The sequence below is a fragment of the Panthera leo genome, chromosome D3 (genome assembly GCF_018350215.1).
Source record: "Panthera leo isolate Ple1 chromosome D3, P.leo_Ple1_pat1.1, whole genome shotgun sequence".
NCBI classification, from domain to species: Eukaryota; Metazoa; Chordata; class Mammalia; order Carnivora; family Felidae; genus Panthera; species Panthera leo.
Window position 1 is genome coordinate 48,878,284 of NC_056690.1, and position 18,956 is coordinate 48,897,239.

Below are 18,956 nucleotides of genomic sequence, written 5' to 3' on the forward strand. Positions count from 1 at the left end.
TCTCTCTCTGACCTTCCCCCATTCATGCTCTGTCTCTCTCTGTCTCAAAAATGAATGAACGTTAAAAAAAAAAATTTTTTTTTTTAATAAAAAAAGAAAATAAATTAATCATAGATGTATGGGTCTATTTCTGGGCTCTCAGTTCTATTCTGCCAATCTATGTGTCTATCTGCAAGTACCACAATGTCTTGATTACTATAGCTTTGCAGTAAATTTTCCAATCAGAAAGTGATTTTTCTAGACTGGACTCTTTGCTTTCAAGATGTTTTGGCTATTCTGTGTCCCTTACATTTACATATATATTTTGGAATCATTTTGTCAATGGCTGCAAAAAAAGATAGTTGGGAGTTTGATGCAGATTACATTGAATAGATAGATAGTTTGAATAGTACTTCCAACCCAACAATATTAAGTATTCCAGTCCATGAACATTTGATGCCTATCAGTCTTTTGAAATTTCTTTCAACAATGTTTTGTAGTTTTCAGTGTACAAATTTTGCACTTCCTTTTGTTAAGCTTATTCCTAAGTATTTTTATTCTCTTTGATGCTGTCATAAATGTCATTGATTTCTTAATTTCATTTTTCAATTGCTTATTGCTCGCATATAGAAATAGAACTGATTTTTTTGTATATTGATGTTGCATCCAGCAACCTTTCTGAACTCTTTTATTAGCTCTAATAGTTTTTGTGAATTCTTTAAGATTTTCTATATATACAAGATGATGTTATTGGCAGATAGTGGTAGTTTTACTTTTTCCTTTCATTTCTGGATGCCTTGTTCTTTCATGTTCTTGCCTAATTGCCCTGGCTAGAACCTTCAGTACAAGAAGAATAGAAGCAGTAAAAGCAGACACCTTTTTTTGCTCTTAATTTTAGGTGGAAAGGTTTCTTTTTTCTTTTTCTTTTTTTTGCCATTAAGTATGATGTTAGCTATGGGTTTTTCATTGATGCTCTTAAAGTTGAAGAAATCTGTTTTGTTTCTAGCCTGTTTTGTGTTTGTCTTTTTTTTTTTTTTTTTTTTTTTTTTACCAATGAAAAGGTGTTCGATTTTGTCTGAAGCCTTTTCTGCCTCTGTTGAGATTATCTTTTTTCCCTTTTACTAATAACATGTACTACATTGATTTTCACATGTTGAGCCAACTGTGCATTCCTAGGGTATATATCCCACTTGGTTATCAGTGTATAAGTTCTTTTTACATGCTGCTAAATTTTCTTTAATAGTATTTTGTTGAGGATTCCTGCCTCTGTATTCAGAAATTGTTCTGTTGTGCTCTTGTGATGTCTTTGTCTGGTTTTGGTAGCAGGGTAATAATACTGGTCTTATAAAATGGATTAGGAAGTGTTCCCTCCTTTTTTGTTTTTTGGAAGAATTTATCAAATATTCATGTTAATTCTTCTTTAAATGTTTGGTAGACTTTACTAGTGAAGCCATCTAGTTCTGGACTTCTCTGTAGAAGTTTTTTAATTACTAATTCAGTCTCTTAATATAGGACCATGTGCCAATTAATTTATCTTTCTCTTCTTAGTAACAGGCATGTAGGTGGCCTTATGTCCTTTTCCATTCTTTAGTCTTGTTCTCAGTGTCCATTCTTAAATTTGCATATATCAATAAAATGCTAGTAGACTAACAAGCCTTTCTTGCCATTAAATTATTATGTTGTGTTTTGATTGATACATGAAAGGCACGTTTGAATATTGAAACCATAAAGCAAATTAGTTAATGTCTGCCTGACTTAGCTTAGAATGTTTGCTAATTTTCTGCCACAAAAAACACCTTGGAAGTATCCTGATTTTTTTTTTTTTTTTTTTCTAAGCCCACCATTGCACATTCATGGACTTGGAGGGTTCTGACCATGATCAGTCATCTTCTGGATTTATCACTCCAGTTAGTAGTTTGGTTTCTAATGTTATTTCTTGTAGTTTGTCTATGTATTGTATGTAATATATCGTCTTGTAGTTTGGTGCTGTCGATAGTGTTGTCAGTGGTTGTGTTTGGTTTCCCTAATTAGAGTTTTCAACAAAATCAGTCGTTGTTTATCCTCCCAAGTCAGTCTTCAGTAGGGCACATAAAACTATGCACTTTTGTTTTCTTTTGAAGATTAAGTAAGTAAAGGTAGTCATTAGTGAAATTATCAGCATTGGAATTAAAATGGGATGGTAGATTACATGTATTAATGGGATAATTTTTCATGCTGCTTATATATGCTCATTAGCTTATAGACAAGCAGTTCTCAACTGGGGGGCAGTACCTACTATGAAGTAATTGGAAATGTGTGGGGTATTATTCTGACACAGTGACTCAAGATTTGGGACTATGCTACAAACATATTGTGACAAGGGGCCAGTGTTACTAAATATTATGCAATATGAAAGACACATCCACTTTCTCATCAAGCTTACTCAGTAAGCTTACACATCAAGCTTACTCAGTATTGTAATAACACCCTCATAGAGAAATGCTAACACTTAAATTTTCAAGCACTTCAATAATACTTACAATCTCTGAGTTGAATGTATTCTGGGGTGTTAAAAGATCTTCTAGGTAACTTTATTTACAGACAACTTTCCACATAATATTGGAATAAACATTTCTTTGTCTACATTCTCTTTACCTGTCATAATATTTGTGAATATGGAATTCTGACATCACAGTTCCTGTCAAACTTTTATACCAGAGCACACCAGATAGTAGAGAAGAGTAACCATGTGCCTTTGGGGGAAGTTTTGAGGAACGAATGACTTTTAAAACTTCAGATGAATTTTGCACTTGGTTTTAAGGTCAAGATATAATTTATTTACAATAAAACATGCTGGTTTTGATTATAACCATCATCCCAAATTAAGATAGAAAACATTTCTGTGGCCACAGAAAGTTCTGTCATGCCTATTCAGTCATTACCACCTCCAGCCTTTCCTTTTCAGTTACTGATCTAATTTCTGTTACCATAGCATAGTCTTGCCTGTTTTAGAACTTTGTGTAATTGGAAATCATACATAAATGTACTCTTTTGTCTTTAAATTTTCATTCCACATTTATGTTTTTGAGACTTACTCACATTGTACATATTAGTAGTAACATTCCTTTTTAGTGCTGAGTAGTATTCCATTGTATAAATGCTCCATAATTTCTTTATTCATTGAACACTTGCGTTCTTTCTAATTTTTGGCAGGTACAAATAAAGCTGCTATGAACATCCTTGTAAAAGTCATTTTGTGGACATAACATTTTCATTTCTCTTAGTTAACTAGGAATGCAACTGTTGAATCATAAGATAAATGTGTGTTTAACTTTATAAGGAACTCTAAACAGTTTTTCAAATGGTTGTGCCATTTCACATTCCCTTAGCAGTGTACTTTTATTTCCATGATGGTGTCTTTTGGAGGAACAGGAGGTCTTAACTTTGACAAAGTGTAATTTATCATTTTTATCATTTTTCTTTTAGACTTACTGCTTTCTATATCCTAAAAAAAAAATTGTGTACCAATAGCTTCACAGATTTTTCCCTAGTAGCTTTACATTTTACATTTTAAGTGTTTGATCTTCTTACGTTTTTTAAAGTGTTTGATCTTTGTAATTTAATTTCTATGTCTGATCTGAAGTTTTAGGGGTTGAGGCTAATTTTTTTATATATAGATATCTTGTTACTCCATCCCATTTATTGAAAAGACTTTCTCCATTTATCATGACTTATATTTAAAACCAATTAACTGTATGTATATGTAGAAATGCATATTCATACTTTATCCTGTTGATCTGTTTTGCTATACTTATGCCAATACCACAGTCTCTTACTTACTGTAATAATTTTGAAATCAGATAATCAAATCCTCCAACTTTGTCCCTTTTCAAGGTTGTTTTTGGCTGTTCTGTCTGGGTCCTTGGCATTTTCATATGAATTTCAGAATCATCCTGTCATTCTTACAAAAATGTATAGATATTTATTAGGATGGCATTGAATCTGTAGATCAGTTTACAGAACTTACATCTTAATGATATTGAGGCCATGTGATTGTCATATATCCTTCCATTTATTTCTGTCATCTTTAATTTCTCCCTGCAGTGTTTTAACTTTCTATTTAGAAGTCTTTCATTATGGGGGCGCCTGGGTGGCTCAGTCGGTTGAGCGTCCGACTTCAGCTCAGGTCACGATCTCACGGTTCGTGAGTTCGAGCCCCGCGTCAGGCTCTGGGCTGATGGCTCAGAGCCTGGAGCCTGCTTCCGATTCTGTGTCTCCCTCTCTCTCTGCCCCTCCCCCATTCATGCTCTGTCTCTGTCTCAAAAATAAACATTAAAAAAAAAAAATTTAAAAAAAAAAAAAAAAGTCTTTCATTATGTTTATACATAGATATTTTCTTGATGCTATTGAAATGGTATTTTTTTTAGATATTTAAGTAATCTCTGCACCCAGCCTGGGGCTCAAACTTACGACCCCAACATCAAGAGTTGCACACTCCTCCAACTGTGTCAGCTAGGCACCCCAAAATGTTTTTTTTTTCCTTTTTTTTTAAGTTTATTTATTTATTTTGAGAGAGACAGACAGACAGACCCAAGCAGTCTCTGTGCTGTCAGTGCAGATCCCACATAGGGCTCAATCTCACAAACCATTAGCTCATGACCTGAGCTGAAATTAAGAGTTAGACCTTATGTGACTGAGCCACCCAGGCACCCCCCAAAGTGGTATTTTTCTTTTATATTTATTTATTGGGGGGGAGGGGCAGCAAGAGGGGAGGAAGAGAATCCCAGGCAGCCTCCCAGCCACTGGCATAGAGCCCAGCACGGGGCTTGAACTCACAAACCATGAGATCATGACATGAGCCAAAATCAAGAGTCGGTCACGTAACCAACTGAGCCACCCAGGCACCCCCAAAATAGTATTTTTTTAATTATACTTTCCAGTTTGTTGCTAATATATCAAATCTTGTATCCTCTGATCTGCTAAATTTACTTAATTTTTCTGATCATTTTTGGTATAAATTTCTTAAGATTTGCTAAACAACCAACGTTGTTTACAAATCAAAGTAGAGTACTTCTTTCTTTTCTTTTTTTTCTTTAATTTTTTTAAATGTTTATTTTTGAGAGAGGAGAGACAGAGTGCGAGAGGGGGAGGGGCAGAGAGAGAGAGAGGGAGACACAGAAACCGAAACAGGCTCCAGACTTTGAGTTGTCAACACCAGAGTCCAATGTGGGGCTTGAACTCACAAACCAGGAGAATCATGACCTAAGCTGAAGTCAGATGCTCAACCAACTGAGCCACCCATGCTCCCTTAGAGTACTTCTTTCTTTTCAGTCTTTATGCTTCTCCCTTATATTTTCTTGCCTTAGAACACTAGCTAACATCCCCAGTACTGTGTTGAATAGAAATGCTAAGAATGGACATCCTTGCCTTGTTTCTGATCTTGGGCAAAAAACATTCAGTATTTAACCTTTAAGTATAATATTGGCTGTAGGTTTTTCATTGAGGAAATTCTTCTCTTCCTAGTTGACTAAAGAGTTTTTATGATGGTTCATATTAAATTTTGCCAAGGCATGTGTGAATTTGTCTGATTATCATATGAGTTTTCTCCTTTATTCTTTTAATTTGGTAATTTATATTTGTTTTTAAATCCTGAGATAATCTGAGTTGGTCATAATATAAAATCAATTATATATGTTACTAGATTCTGTTTGCTGTTCATTCATTTTGTTTAGTTTTTTTGGATCTATGTTCATAAATGACATTGTTCTAGAATTTCATTTTGTTGTAATGTCCTTATTAGTTTTTGTTTGAGTTATGCCAATGCTCTTCCTCCTTTTTTTTTTTTTTTTTTTTTTTTTTTTTTTTTTTTTTTTAAGTGTTTGCCTAATATAGGTCGTATTTCTTCCTTAAATGTTTGATAGCTTTTACCAATGAAGCCATCCGGGCCTCAAGTTTTCTATGTAAGCCCATCTCAATACTAGGTTTTTTTCTTTTTATGTGTATTAATATTTGAACATTGTGTTTCTCAAAGAATTTTTGTACTCATCTAGGTTAAAGTCATTCATGTAAAATTATCTTATCTTGTCGTTATCTTTTAATATCTGTGGTGATATTTTTTCTTTCATTCCTGATATTGATAATTTATGTGTTGTCTTTCTTCCTGATCAGTCTAGATAAGGGTCCATACATTTGATCAGTCTTTTCCGAAAATTAACTTATGGTTCCTCCCCAAAAATGTCCATTTCCTATTTCACTGATTTTCGCTCCTATTATTCCCTTTCTTCTACTACCATGGTGTTTAATATTTTCTTTTTCCAGCTTCTTGAGGTGAAGTTTGGGTATAACTTTTTATTCTAATAAAAACACTAAATGTTATAAATTTCTGTTAGTTTGTGGGAGTAAAGCTAAAGCAGAAAATCTCTGATATGTTGAGTATGTTGTGTTTTTATTATTGTTAAGTTCAAATATATTTCCTAATTTCCCTTTTGTCATCTTCTTTGAAATACAGACTGTTTAGAAGTGTGTTGTTTAATTCCAAATATTTGGTGTTTTCATTATTGTTAGAAGACATATTCTGTGATTTCAATCCTGTTAAATGTATTGAGATCTGTCCTCGTATATGGTTTATCTTAAGGAATATTCTCTGTGCACTTGAGAAGGATGTGTTTTCTTTAGTGGTGAGTGAAGTGTCTATTAAGTCTTCTATATCCTTACCAGTTTTTTTTTTTTTTTTTTTTGACTGCTTGTTCCTTTGGTTGCTGAAAGAAGTTTGTAAGTTTTCTCTTTTTTTTAAACTATGGTTGTGCATTTGTCTATTTCTACTTGTCAATTTTTGCTTCTTTTTTTTTGATGGTCTTTTATTTGTTGTAAACACAGTATGTCTGTCTGATGGATTTCCCTCTTTTGTCATTGTGAAATTATTCTATTTCTGTTGATATTCATTGTCTTAAAGCCTTACTTTAATATTATTATAGCCATACCAAATACTATTATGCTTAATATTTGCATGGTTTATCTTTTTCTATCCTTCTATTTCCAGCCTATCTGTGTCTTGATTTATTTTTATTTTTTATTATTATTTTTAATGTTTATTCATTTTCGAGAGCAAGAGAGAGAGAGAATGAGAGTGCAAGCAGCGAAGGGGCAGAGAGAGAGGGAGAGACACAGAACTCGAAGAGGGCTCCAGGCGCCATGCTGTCAGCACAGAGCCCAACGCGGGGCTCAAACCCACGAACCATGAGATCATGACCCGAGCTGAAGTTGGATGCTTAACCGACTGAGCCACCCAGGCGCCCCTCTGTGTTGATTTAAAGCCGGTCTTTTATGAATAGCATATAATTGAGTTTGGGATTTGTGTCCAGCCAGTAAATGTATTTGGAGGGGCACCTGTGTGACTCAGTTGGTTAAGCATCTGACTTAGGCTCAGGTCATGATCTCGCAGTTCATGAGTTCAAGCCCCACATTGGGCTCTGTGAGGACAAGCTCAGAGCCTGGAGCCTACTTCAGATTCTGTGTCTCCCTCTCTCTGCCCTCCCCTGCTCTTGCTCTGTCTCTCTTGCTCTTGAAAATAAAGTAAAAATTAAAGAAAAATTTTTAAGGAAATTTATTTGGAGTGTTTAGTCCATTTACATTTAATATAATTTCACTGTGATTGGATATGGGTCTACCATCTTGTCATTTATTTTCTATTTGTTCCCTCTGTTGTTTTGTTTCTCCTTTCCAGTCATCTTTTGAGTTAATTATGTAGTATTTTAGTGTCATGTTCTGTATCCTCTGTTGGCTTTTTAACTATACTACTCTTTTATTTTTTTAATAGTATAGTATGTATCCTTAACTGTCTGCACTCAACCTTGGATTAATACCACTTCACATAAGATGTGAAAATCTTGGGGCACCTGGGTGGCTCAGTTGGTTAAGTGTCCAACTCTTGATCTCAGCCCAGGTCTTGATCTCAGGGTCATGAGTTCAAGCCCCATGTTGGACTCCATGCTGGGCATGAAGCCTACTTTAAAAAAGGGGGAGGGGGTGCACCTGGGTGGCTTAGTGGGTTGAGCAATTGACTTTGGCTCAGGTCATGGTCTCTCAGTTCATTGGTTCAGACCCGAGTCGGGCTTGCTGCTGTCAGCTCAGAGCCCATTTCAGATCCTCTGTAACCCCCTCTACATCCCTCCCTCACTTGTGCTCTCTCTCTCAAAGATAAACATTTTTTAAATAATTAAAAAAATTATAAAAAGGATATGAAAACCTTTTAACTATGTGATTCCATTATACAAATTCCCCCGTCCTTTGTGCTTTTTATACTTCTACATATGTTTTAAACTCTAGTACGTTGTTATTACTTGGTCATAGTCTTTTAAAGAGTTGATAAATAAAAATAGTTCTTTTATATTTACCATCTGTAGTGCTCTTTTATTTTTCCCGTTTAAATTTCTATTTTGTAATACCATTTTCCATCAGTCCTGTGCAGCTCCCCAGCTCTAGAAGTACTAGAGTTTTAAGTAAAGCTACTGTTAAAACTTAAATATATTGGTAAATTTACTTTAGCTGTGAGGCACAACAGCCTTTACTGATATTGTAGCTTTTCTTTTCTTCTTCTTTTTTAAATGTTTATTTTTAAGTGAGAGGCAGACAGAGTGTGAGCAGGGGAGGGGCAGAGAGAGAGAGAGAAAGACACAGAATCTGAAGCAGGCTTCAGGCTCTGAGCAGTCACCACAGAGCCGGATGTGGGGCTTGAACTCACAAATTGTGAGATCACAACCTGAGCCAGAGTGGGACACTTAATGGACCAAGCCACTCCGGTACCCCATTAGCTTTTCTTAACATTTAAATCCTCCAAGAATAAAATCAAAGCTGGTTCTGAAAGAAAAAAAAAAAAAAACAGTTAACTGGCAGTCGTTTGAAGTTTTCATCATAAAATAATAGGTAAAGCTTATCTTTGGACATAGTTTTTGAGAGGACTTTGTAAGTGTCTTAATTAAAGGTTAAAGAAAATTACTAGTATTAAGAGGAAAGTTACTGCTTTTCAGAGTTGACTGTTTATTTGGTTGTCTATACTGTTCCTGTGTATTGTGTTACTTGGTGGGCTGAAGCACTTTTTTGCTGTTTGAAAGAGTGACTAAAAATAACCTTTTAAGCAATTTGATCCAGGAGCAGCTTGGTGGGGATGAGTGGGTGAGATGAATTGTTAGAAGGCTGGGTAATGCTTAGGAACAAGCCATCAAGGGACTTTACATTTGTCTCTCAGATTATTTGGCTTAAAGTTAAGAATGACAGCAGCATCTTGATTTTAAAGTCATTGTTAATTCACATAAACAATGTTATTGGGTGACACTTAGACACATGATTGTACTGCAGATGCTGAATGGATATCAGCTAAGTGCCAAACACTGTGTTAAAATATTCCCAGCTACAAAATCCTTCCCTTCTAGTGAGTGAGAAAGTTAAAGAGGTAATTGCATTGTGCTGAATGCATGTGGTGATAGAATGAAATTCAGAGTACTTCTGAAGTAGGACTTGTACCTGGTCCAGACCTAGGATAGTTTGGGTTTGGAGCACTAGGGAAACATGTACCTGAACTGAGTTTTAAGGAACTTAGTGGGGTGATGTGATACAAGGATAGGACAGAGAAATTGGAAATGAGTTAAGGAGGAGCAAATTAACTGGAGCAAAGAGGAAAATAATATTGTGGCATGCACAGTAGTTTGGGACAGGAAGAAAGGAATGAGAGATGAGACTGGGGAGAGGCTTTGGTATGTTCCTGGATGACTATATAGGTCATGGTTGGATACTTGGACTGGGTCCTATAGATTTTTAGCCATTGGAGCATTTTGAGCAGGAAAACAGCATTATCTGGTTATTATTTTAGAAAGATCATTCCCACTCCAATATGAGCAATATTAATACTGGAACTAGGAAAGTTAGGAAGGTTGTTGGAAGTAACCTAGGCAAAAGATAATGGGAGTGAAAATGTAGGAAGAAGTAGATGGTTTGGAAATTGTTAGGAGGTAGAACTGATAAGTGACAGATGGAATGTAGAGGGAGAAAGAGTTAAGGATGACACCCAGTTTCCTGGCTTGGCCTTTGGAGGTGAATGGTATTACCATTACTTTAAATAAGAAAGAGGATGGGGCGCCTGGGTGGCTCAGTCATTTGGGCATCTGACTTCAGCTCAGGTCACGATCTCGCAGTTTGTGGGTTCAGCTGTGCTGACAGCTCAGAGACTGGATCCTGCTTCTGATTCTGTGTCTCCCTCTCTCTCTGCCCCTCCTAGCTTGTGCTCTGTGTCTCTCTCTCTCTCAAAAATAAACATTTAAAAATAAATAAATAAGAAAGAGGAGGAGAAATAAGAGGACACTGATTTGAAACATGTTGAATATAGGATACATTCAGTCTGAGAGTTCATTAGGAAATTAAACAGTGAAGTCTAGAATTTAGGAAAGCATTCTTTTGGAGATAAAGAAGGGGGATTGTCACTAGCACAGAAGAACCAGAATTGTCTTTGTAACTCTCATAATTACACAACTAGAATTAGAACTCAAAGCTCACAATTACATGTCACAGCAGTCTGTTTAAAGACATATTATTTCTATATTTTGCAGTGCTTTTGTATTTTTCACAATTTTTCCTTTGTTTAAAATAGCTGGGGTTCAACTAGAAAAAATTCACAAATTAGCCATTTCAATTAGTCTTCAAAATGTTATGTCTGTTAGAGAAGCTAAAATTCACTTATACCACTTGTTCCCAAACTTTACTGAGAAAAATCATCTATGGTATTTGTTAAAAATGCATACTGTTGGACCCAAACCTCAGAGATGAAATCAGTATTGATATGAGAATTTGACTTGGAGATCTGCAGGTTTTGGTTTCAGGTAATTCTCATACACTTTGTGAATATGAAATACACTTTGTGAAATAATAACACCAAATTATCCTTTTCCCTAAACAGCTAAAAATCAAAGGCTGATAATATAAAAGTTTTCTTAATATTGTTGCATCTTTTTTGAAATTTCTGCTAATGAAACTTTAAGAAACATGAAGTCTGTAAAAGACTGTTGAAACACAGACACTTAGAAGTAACAATTCTAGGGCAGAAGATAACATGTATGTAGAGTTGCTAATATTCTGAAATACCTTGAATAAAATGAAGGTGGTAAAAGCTAGAGATCTGTTGCGTCAAAAGTTCCTCTTGTTGACCAGCAGAGGGCGCTCAATCTCGAAGTTGAGCTTTTTCTCCCCCCCTCTATGCTGCCTTTAAGGCCTAGAAGCTCAGGTCTTTTGAATATAGATTTTTCGTGTTCTTATTACACAAGGCCAGGCATTCTGTTACGCAAGGCCAGGATACTTTTTTTTTATTCTTGTTTCTAAGACTTAGAAGATGTTCAATTTCTTTTTCTAGAGCCAGATCTTCATTGTACCCCCTGTGCCCATGTCTATTTCTTGTTTCCTCCCTGAAGTTTAAGACCTGAGTCATCACCTTAAGAGCTGCCATGGTACTTGGGATTAGCATAAAATCGGGGGCAGAGCCTGAGAAATGTAATGAATCTTTGCCTGTATTAAAAATGTCCAATTTTTGTTCCTAGTTAATTATTAAGATTCAGGGATACATTGTGTTTTGTCAGTCTTCTGATCCAGGGAATAGAATGGAAGAAGTTGATGTTAGCTTCTGGAAACAATATTGATAAGCTTGGTTGGGTCTGTAGAGCATCAAGCTCCTCCACTATTTGATTGGAGGAGCTTATGGAAAACTTCCTGTCCTGGGATATATCCTTTGTCCATCCACCGCATGTCTGAAATGTCCATTAATCTACTTGTTAGCTTTAGGCACTGAGAGCTCCACTAAAACCCAAAGATTTCACTGAGAGGACTAAAGTAAATGTGGCAAGAGAAATTGTTTCTTTAAGTTAGGTAGGACTTGGCAGGATGTTTATCATAATTACACTTAACTACGGGATGTCAGGAAAGATCTGGAACTCGAATTATACTGTTTCCTGTTTATAAACCTTCAATCCTCTAAACTGACTAATGAATTAATTTATTATAAGAAGGATCAGCATTTACAGAATGTATACTGCATGCCAGGCACTGTTCTCATTTAATCCCCAAGACAACCCTATGAGATAATTACTGTTACTCTTCCTGTGTTGCAGATTAGGAAACTGAGGCACAGAGAATTTAATTTGTCTGAGGTTGCTAATGGAGGAGACAACCAGGGCTCACCACTGTTCAATCCTCCTGTATATCTTTAAGTGTCCAGTAACCCAGGGAACTTGTCAGCTACATCCGTGTGTGAGCTGACAGGAAGCTCAGTTGCCTTGGATGGCAGCTTTTCGAAACAGAGGCCCACGTGAAGTCACTGAGAACTTCAGCAGGATTCACGAAGCCCCTGAACTCATGAAAATGTGATTTCTGCTTTTCAGTTAATATAGCAGGAATAGAATTGAGGAAAATATGGAAAAAAAAGTGAGACAAACTTTGAAAGGTTTCACTTCACAGCACCCACTCCAGTAAGTTGAGGGAATAAAAATTTGGATAACTGGTTATTTTTAAGTACTTAGTGTCATTTAAAAAAAATGTTTTGTAATGTTTGTTTTTGAGAGAGAGAGAAAGGCAGAGTGTGAGTAGGGGAGGGACAGAGAGAGAGAGAGAGAGAGAGAGAGAGAGAGAGAGAGAGGGAGAGAGACAGAATCCGAAGCAGGCTCCAGGCTCTGAGTTATCAGCACAGAGCCCGACCTGGGGCTCAAACTCACAAACCATGAGATCATGACCTGAGCCGAAGTTGGACACTTAACCAACTAAGCCACCGAGGCACCCAAATACTTAGTGTCATTTTAAAAACAGTGTTATTTCTCTGAAATTGGTAACTTATAGTGTTCAGTTTTTTCTTATTAGAGAAGAGTTCCACAAAAATAAGAAACTTTGTTTAGTGGTATAATTGAACAAATTAGTGAAGGCTAATAACTTAATTGACCTAGCAGTGGTAGAGTGTGTGAACATTTAGTTTTGATTATGATTTCAAGAACATCTGTTGTGCACTTGGTAATAAGTGTATTATTTCTTTCATTTTCTTTGATCTTTCTCTTTCATTTCAATACCTGATTTTCATCCATGTGAAGAATCCAAGTTACGGAATATCCTCATGTAGAAAGTTGGTTGGGAAAACACCCTATATCAGAAATAATTAATACATTATCAGCAAGGGTCTTCTTTTTCCTTCATACAAATTCTGATCTCGTAACCACCTAGTGTCCTTTGGCATTAATAATGTAGTGTGACCAGAAATCAGTCCTAGACTTGGTGAGGTGGGAGAAGAAACTTAGTGAGGTAAGAGAAAATTAAAGATGTTGGTGAAAAGGCAGGTTTGAGTTTTTTTATAGCTTTAAGTTAGCTGTGCACGATCCACTTTCTTGACCATGGATAATTGAGAGCTGATTATTCTGCCCAGGTCATTGTGAAAGTGACAAGTCAGACTGTAGACATCCCCAAAGCATAGGCATAGGAATAAAAATGCTATATTTTTGTATCCATGTTCAAGAAAGATTGACTTTCGAAGTGTGTCACTCTTTGGGGGAAGAGGATGCTATCACCTTTGTAAAGTTGTGAATTATGAAAGACATTTCTGTTGGGTTACTGAATGTCCCTTGGGGTTTGTTTCATTTATAACATTGCCTCAGGCCTTCTGCTACATCCTGTTGGAATGACCTTCTTTTCAACCCTGTGCTGGCAGCTGTAATATGGCTCTTTCTCCTGAATCCTTTAGGGTTATCACATGACAAGCATGAACTGTGACCCCTTTGTTCTTTACCCAGATGATTCGGTTTTAAAAATTTTTTTCTGTTTAACATTTTTGCCTTATTTCTTTCCTCTTTTTCCCTCTTTGCTCTCTTTTTTATTTCCTACCTGGACAAGGGTTTGTGGGGTGTTTTTTTGAGCATTTTAATTTTTTAATTAAAGTATAACATTGATGCAGAAAAGCACACAAATCAAAGCTCACTGAATTTTCACAGCACAAACACACCCATGTAGACAATACTCCAGTCAAGACAGAGAACGTCACCGGAACCCCAGATAACCCTGCCCTATCTCTTTCTGGCCACTACTCCTCTCCCCTAAGGGGAATCATTGTACTGACTTCTGTAGCTTTGAACTTTATAGAAATGGAATCAGACTATATTTTGTTGTGTTTGGATCCTTTCATTTTTGTGATATTCATCTATGTTACTCAGTTTGTTACTGCTGTGTAGTTTTCCATTTGTGTAAGTATTCCACAATTTATTCTTAATGGGCATTTGGATGTTTTCTTGTTTAGGTCTATTACAAATAATAGTACTAAACATTCTCATACATGTCTTTCAGTGGACATGTGACATATTTCTGGGTATTTACATTTGCCAAGACATTGTGTATCCATCTAGCCATTTACATTTCAAAATCCATATAAAACATTAGATGATTGATTTTAGGCAAACTCTTAATAGAAAACGTTTGTAAACAACTATCGATTCAGCTTTAGCATATTATATCTAATTTTTGGCTAAGAAAATGCCTCTATTTAAATATACTATAGTTTAAACAGATAAGTCCTATATACAGCAAAATTGCCACTCACTGCCCATGACATGTTTTATTAACTCTCTTCCTAATGTGTGTTTTTTATCCAGTTTTCTAAAGCTCAGTTGGCAGGTCCATTCTGCAAAACCCTTAGGAAAATATTGTGATGGTGATAATTCACAGTGGTTAGGATTACATCTATATTATACCACGTCTAAGTGGTAACGGGAAGAGGAATGTGCTAGTGCTTGACTGCCATGCTTTAGTGAAAGTCACAGAGGCAGACACTTGTATGCCCATTCATTACTGAGAACCTTGCAGAAGTGGTGAAAGACTGGCTGTCCCATAGCTTGGCTCCAGGACAAATAGCCAGGCAATTGTGCAGCCAAGAGTAAAGTTTTCATCCTTTTTAAACATGTCGACTTTCCAAAATTTGTTCCATGGATCCTTTTGAACATGTTTAACCTTATGAAAGTATAGAAATGTGATTGTGCTATCATACTCCCTCAAAACTACAAAGCATCTCTTAAGGAGATTTTGTTTGACCATCAGGTAAAGTGCCCCTCAGTCATTCTGTGAACATGCATAGAATTAAGTTGACTTGTTTTGACCAAAGTGTATTCCTTAAAGAGGATTTCTTTCTCCTCCATCGAAACAAAACAAAAATGTAGAGGGAATAATCAAAATTCGATGGTTATAAAAGGATAGTTACAGAACCAGAAGATTTGCCTCCTATGTTACGGAAATATAAATATAAGTCTTTTGGAGGGTGAAAGGAGGGTCGACAACCCTATCAAGATGTTTTTGGGAACAAAGTATGGTTAAAAAAAAAAGAATGAGAGAATAAAGGATTTCACCTTGACAAAATTATCCTTTAAGAATTCTGTTATTTTTCGTTTCTTCTTCCAGCCTTTGTTTTTGTAAAGGAACAGTGGGAAGTGAGCCTGCAGGGAAGCCATGTGATGAGTTTGTACCTGATTTGGTAGATAATATAACGCAGTAATAACTAAGAGCACTCACTTTATTTTTTTATTTATTTTATTTATTTTTAAGTTTTTTTTTTTTTTTTTTAATTTACATCCAAATTAGTTCGCATATAGTGCAATAGTGATTTCAGGAGTAGATTCCTTAGTGCCCCTTACCCATTTATCCTATCCCCTCCTCCCATAACCCCTCCCATAACCCTCCATTTGTTCTCCATATTTATGAGTCTCTTCTGTTTTGTCCCCCTCCCTGTTTTATATTATTTTTGTTTCCCTTCCCTTATGTTCATCTGTTTTGTCTCTTAAATCCTCATATGAGTCAAGTCCTATGATTTTTGTCTTTCTCTGACTGACTAATTTCACTTAGCATAATACCCTCCGGTTCCGTCCACGTAGTTGCAAATGGCAAGATTGCATTCTTTTTGATTGCCGAATTATACTCCATTGTATATATATACCACATTTTTTTTTTATCCATTCATCCATCGATAGACATTTGGGCTCTTTCCATACTTTGGCAATTGTTGATAATGCTGCTATAAACATGGGGGTGCATGTGTCCCTTCAAAACAGCACACCTGTATTCCGTGGATAAATGCCTAGTAGTACAATTGCTAGGTCCTATGGTAGTTCTGTTTTTAGTTTTTTGAGGAACCTCCATACTGTTTTCCAGAGTGCTGCACCAGCTTGCATTCCCATAAGAGCACTCACTTTAGATCAACTTAGAAATTGAGTCCTGGTTCAGTTTTGCTGTGTGACTGAACAGGTCGCTTAACCTATCTAAGCTCAGTATTCTCATTTGATAAATGGAGGCAGCACCCATGTAACTTGTTGCAATGTTACATGAAAGAAAAGAGATCATGTGTGGGAAGTGATTTAACATAGCTGTCATAACAAGTGCTCAGGTAGCTAGTCTGGACAGGGTGGGGGAGCCATTGAAGATTTTTGAACCACAGAATGGTAGGACCTGAATCATGTAAGGCTTTTTCTTTTATTTTTATAATCAACATACAAAAGGCAGCACACATTTCAAGTATTCAGTCTGATAGATTTTTATATATACATATACCTATGAAATCATCGCTGCAATTGAAATAATGACCACATCCATCAATCCCGAAACTTTTGTCTAAGACCTTTAAAGAAGAAAGTCTGGCCTTCAATGCACAGCAAAGAATGGAGTGAAGTAGAGCCTGGAAGTGGAGAAATCAGTTAAGAGGCTGTGGCCCTGGTCCAGGTGAGAGAGAAAGATTGAATGAGGTGTGGGGGCAGTTGGCCTTCCCCAAGAGATGGGGCTGCTGGGGACAGGGTTGAGCCTGCTGCGTTACTGTATTCTCTCCAGCACCTAACTCAGTGGCCAGAGGCTAGTAGCTCTTCCATGCTGAAGACAGTTTTTCCCTTTATGAAAGATTGGTTACTTTAAACTTTTTTCTCTATTCTGTTTAGGGCTTAAAAGACAATCTTCTTGCTTCTGGGACATCCAGCCTGACAGCCACCAAGCAGTTGCTTCGTCCAAGAATCACAAGAATCTGTCTCAGGGACTTGATATTCTGTATGGAACAGGAAAGAGAGATGAAGTATTCTCGAGCTCTGTACCTTGCCCTTCTGAAGTGACCACTCCAGTCTCCATCCAGATCCTTGCTGTTTACTGCCAAAGAAGACATAAAGAGCATTGTTGCACTCTCCTGAAATTTCAGTTTCTGGAAAATAATCACCAATAGGGAAGATCATTGTTTACAGTTACAAACTTTTATTAAATCTTACTCACACATCCCACGGGGTTCTTAATGACTAGAATTCAACTTTGTCTTCTGGAAATTGGTTATGAAATACAGTTCACACAGACATAGGCTTCTGCCTACCTGTGGATTTAATTACAGCAAGTTAAGGCCCTGTTTGTTACCACCTGCTTCATTTGCTGGACTGTAGGCGAGGTGTCTTTCCCTAACACAGCCTGCATTATGATGCAGGGGAAAGAAAGGAAGAGTCCCGACTTTCCAAGATTATATTTCATCCTCTGCTGAACTTGTCTCAAAGTGTTAGGTTTTCTAGGCTGGGATCAGAAGTTGCTTAGCTAATTGTGATAGTCACCTTCTGTAGTTCCAGGTGACAAGCCACAGCGTCTGTAGTGACTTTGGTCAGCCGAGTCCCAGTGTTGTCAAAACGGAGACAGATGGGGATAGTTTGTGCCTGTCCCCACAAAGGTGGCTCCTCTCTGGGTCGTCACCATATGCTGCTTCTGATACCAAGTGAGGGGACATCCTTGTCAGGGAAACTTTAAAATGGAAGCTGCTGATATACCTCACTGAAAAGTGGAAAAGGTGGGAAGTACTGAAAAGAATGATGGGGCACTGCATTCAAACTGAGGAGGGGAAAATGAGAGTGGAACCTCAGAACAGGAACCATGCTGCACATGCGCCCTCCGTTCCAGTGGTGGGATTGGAACTCCAGAGCAATCGGTACACGTTTTGTTGACAGGACAAAATCACAGCCCAACCAAAAAAGGAAAATGTATCAAACATTTTCAAATGTACAGTATCTCAAAAGGAAGTCGTTATTTTTTGTTTTGTGTATTGTTTTAAATCTCAAGAAGGATAGTTTTCTAAAATCCTTTTCATTACCGCAAGTTTTAAGCATCTTGTTGCATTTACAAAATCCTAATCGATGATTAGAAATTTTTAACAATAGGATTCCATTTTGGATTCTATACTCAAAAGGTAATGTCAGCATTTCATTGTTGGAGATCTTGGATCTAAATGTATTATGAGGAGCAATATATATACATATATATATTTTTTTTCCCCCCACCTGAGGAGGAAGCTGATGTTTTGTAAAGCAAACCCTCCTTTCTTTCTTTTAATTCCGCCTTTGTGGCATGTAGTTGGTGAAAAATAATAGCTGTATTTAGAATCCCATACAGAAAGAACAAGTAAATCCTCCAAGAAGATTTTTTAAAAATGGGAAAGCTGTGCTTCTTAGAAAAAGAATTCAGGGGGAAAAGAACACACCTCTGGTATGTTACTCCTTATCCTGTTCTTCCCATTGGGACTGTTGTGGCCATGTTCTATACTGTAATAAATGTTAAATTGGCCATTTTTGTTTCAGCAAGTTATGTAAAATGCTATAAATTATGTATATGTTAAAAGAGAAACTTTCAGAAGAGATCTATACCTAAAGTTGTTTTTGTATATTTAAATGCTTAGCTTTATTTTTTTGTAAAGTGCAGCATATTCCCATATTTGTGTATAAATGTTTAAAATTATTTCAAATACTTCATTAAAATAATTATTTTATTATACGAATAATTTTGCTCAGTTACTGACTTTGAAAACCAGTATCTTTAGTAGTAAGCCTCCACACCTGGGGGCTGGGCAGTGGGTCTTACCTGCTGGGCAATGGATCTTTCTTGGCTAGGATTGTTACTTTGGAGTATCAGCATTTGGGTTCCAGAACCTCACTTCAAATCCC

At 36.5% G+C, this 18,956-nt stretch overlaps 1 protein-coding gene across 7 annotated transcripts in view; it reads left to right on the forward strand.

The window, feature by feature from the left end:
- Nucleotides 1–18,956, forward strand: part of TAF4B (TATA-box binding protein associated factor 4b) — a 179,024-nt gene that overhangs the window by 105,882 nt on the left and 54,186 nt on the right. For 2 of the 7 annotated variants that reach the window (XM_042909611.1, XM_042909612.1), the window contains one exon: nt 1,816–2,451. The exons of 2 other annotated variants lie outside the window; for them this stretch is intronic. In XM_042909611.1, the coding sequence (XP_042765545.1) occupies nt 1,816–2,010 (195 nt within the window). In that variant the 3' untranslated portion in view covers nt 2,011–2,451. Of the gene's footprint in view, nt 1–1,815; nt 2,452–16,622; nt 16,726–16,934; nt 18,720–18,956 lie in introns of those variants that run through there. 3 more of the 7 variants (XR_006195061.1, XM_042909613.1, XM_042909615.1) reach the window with 3 other exon arrangements.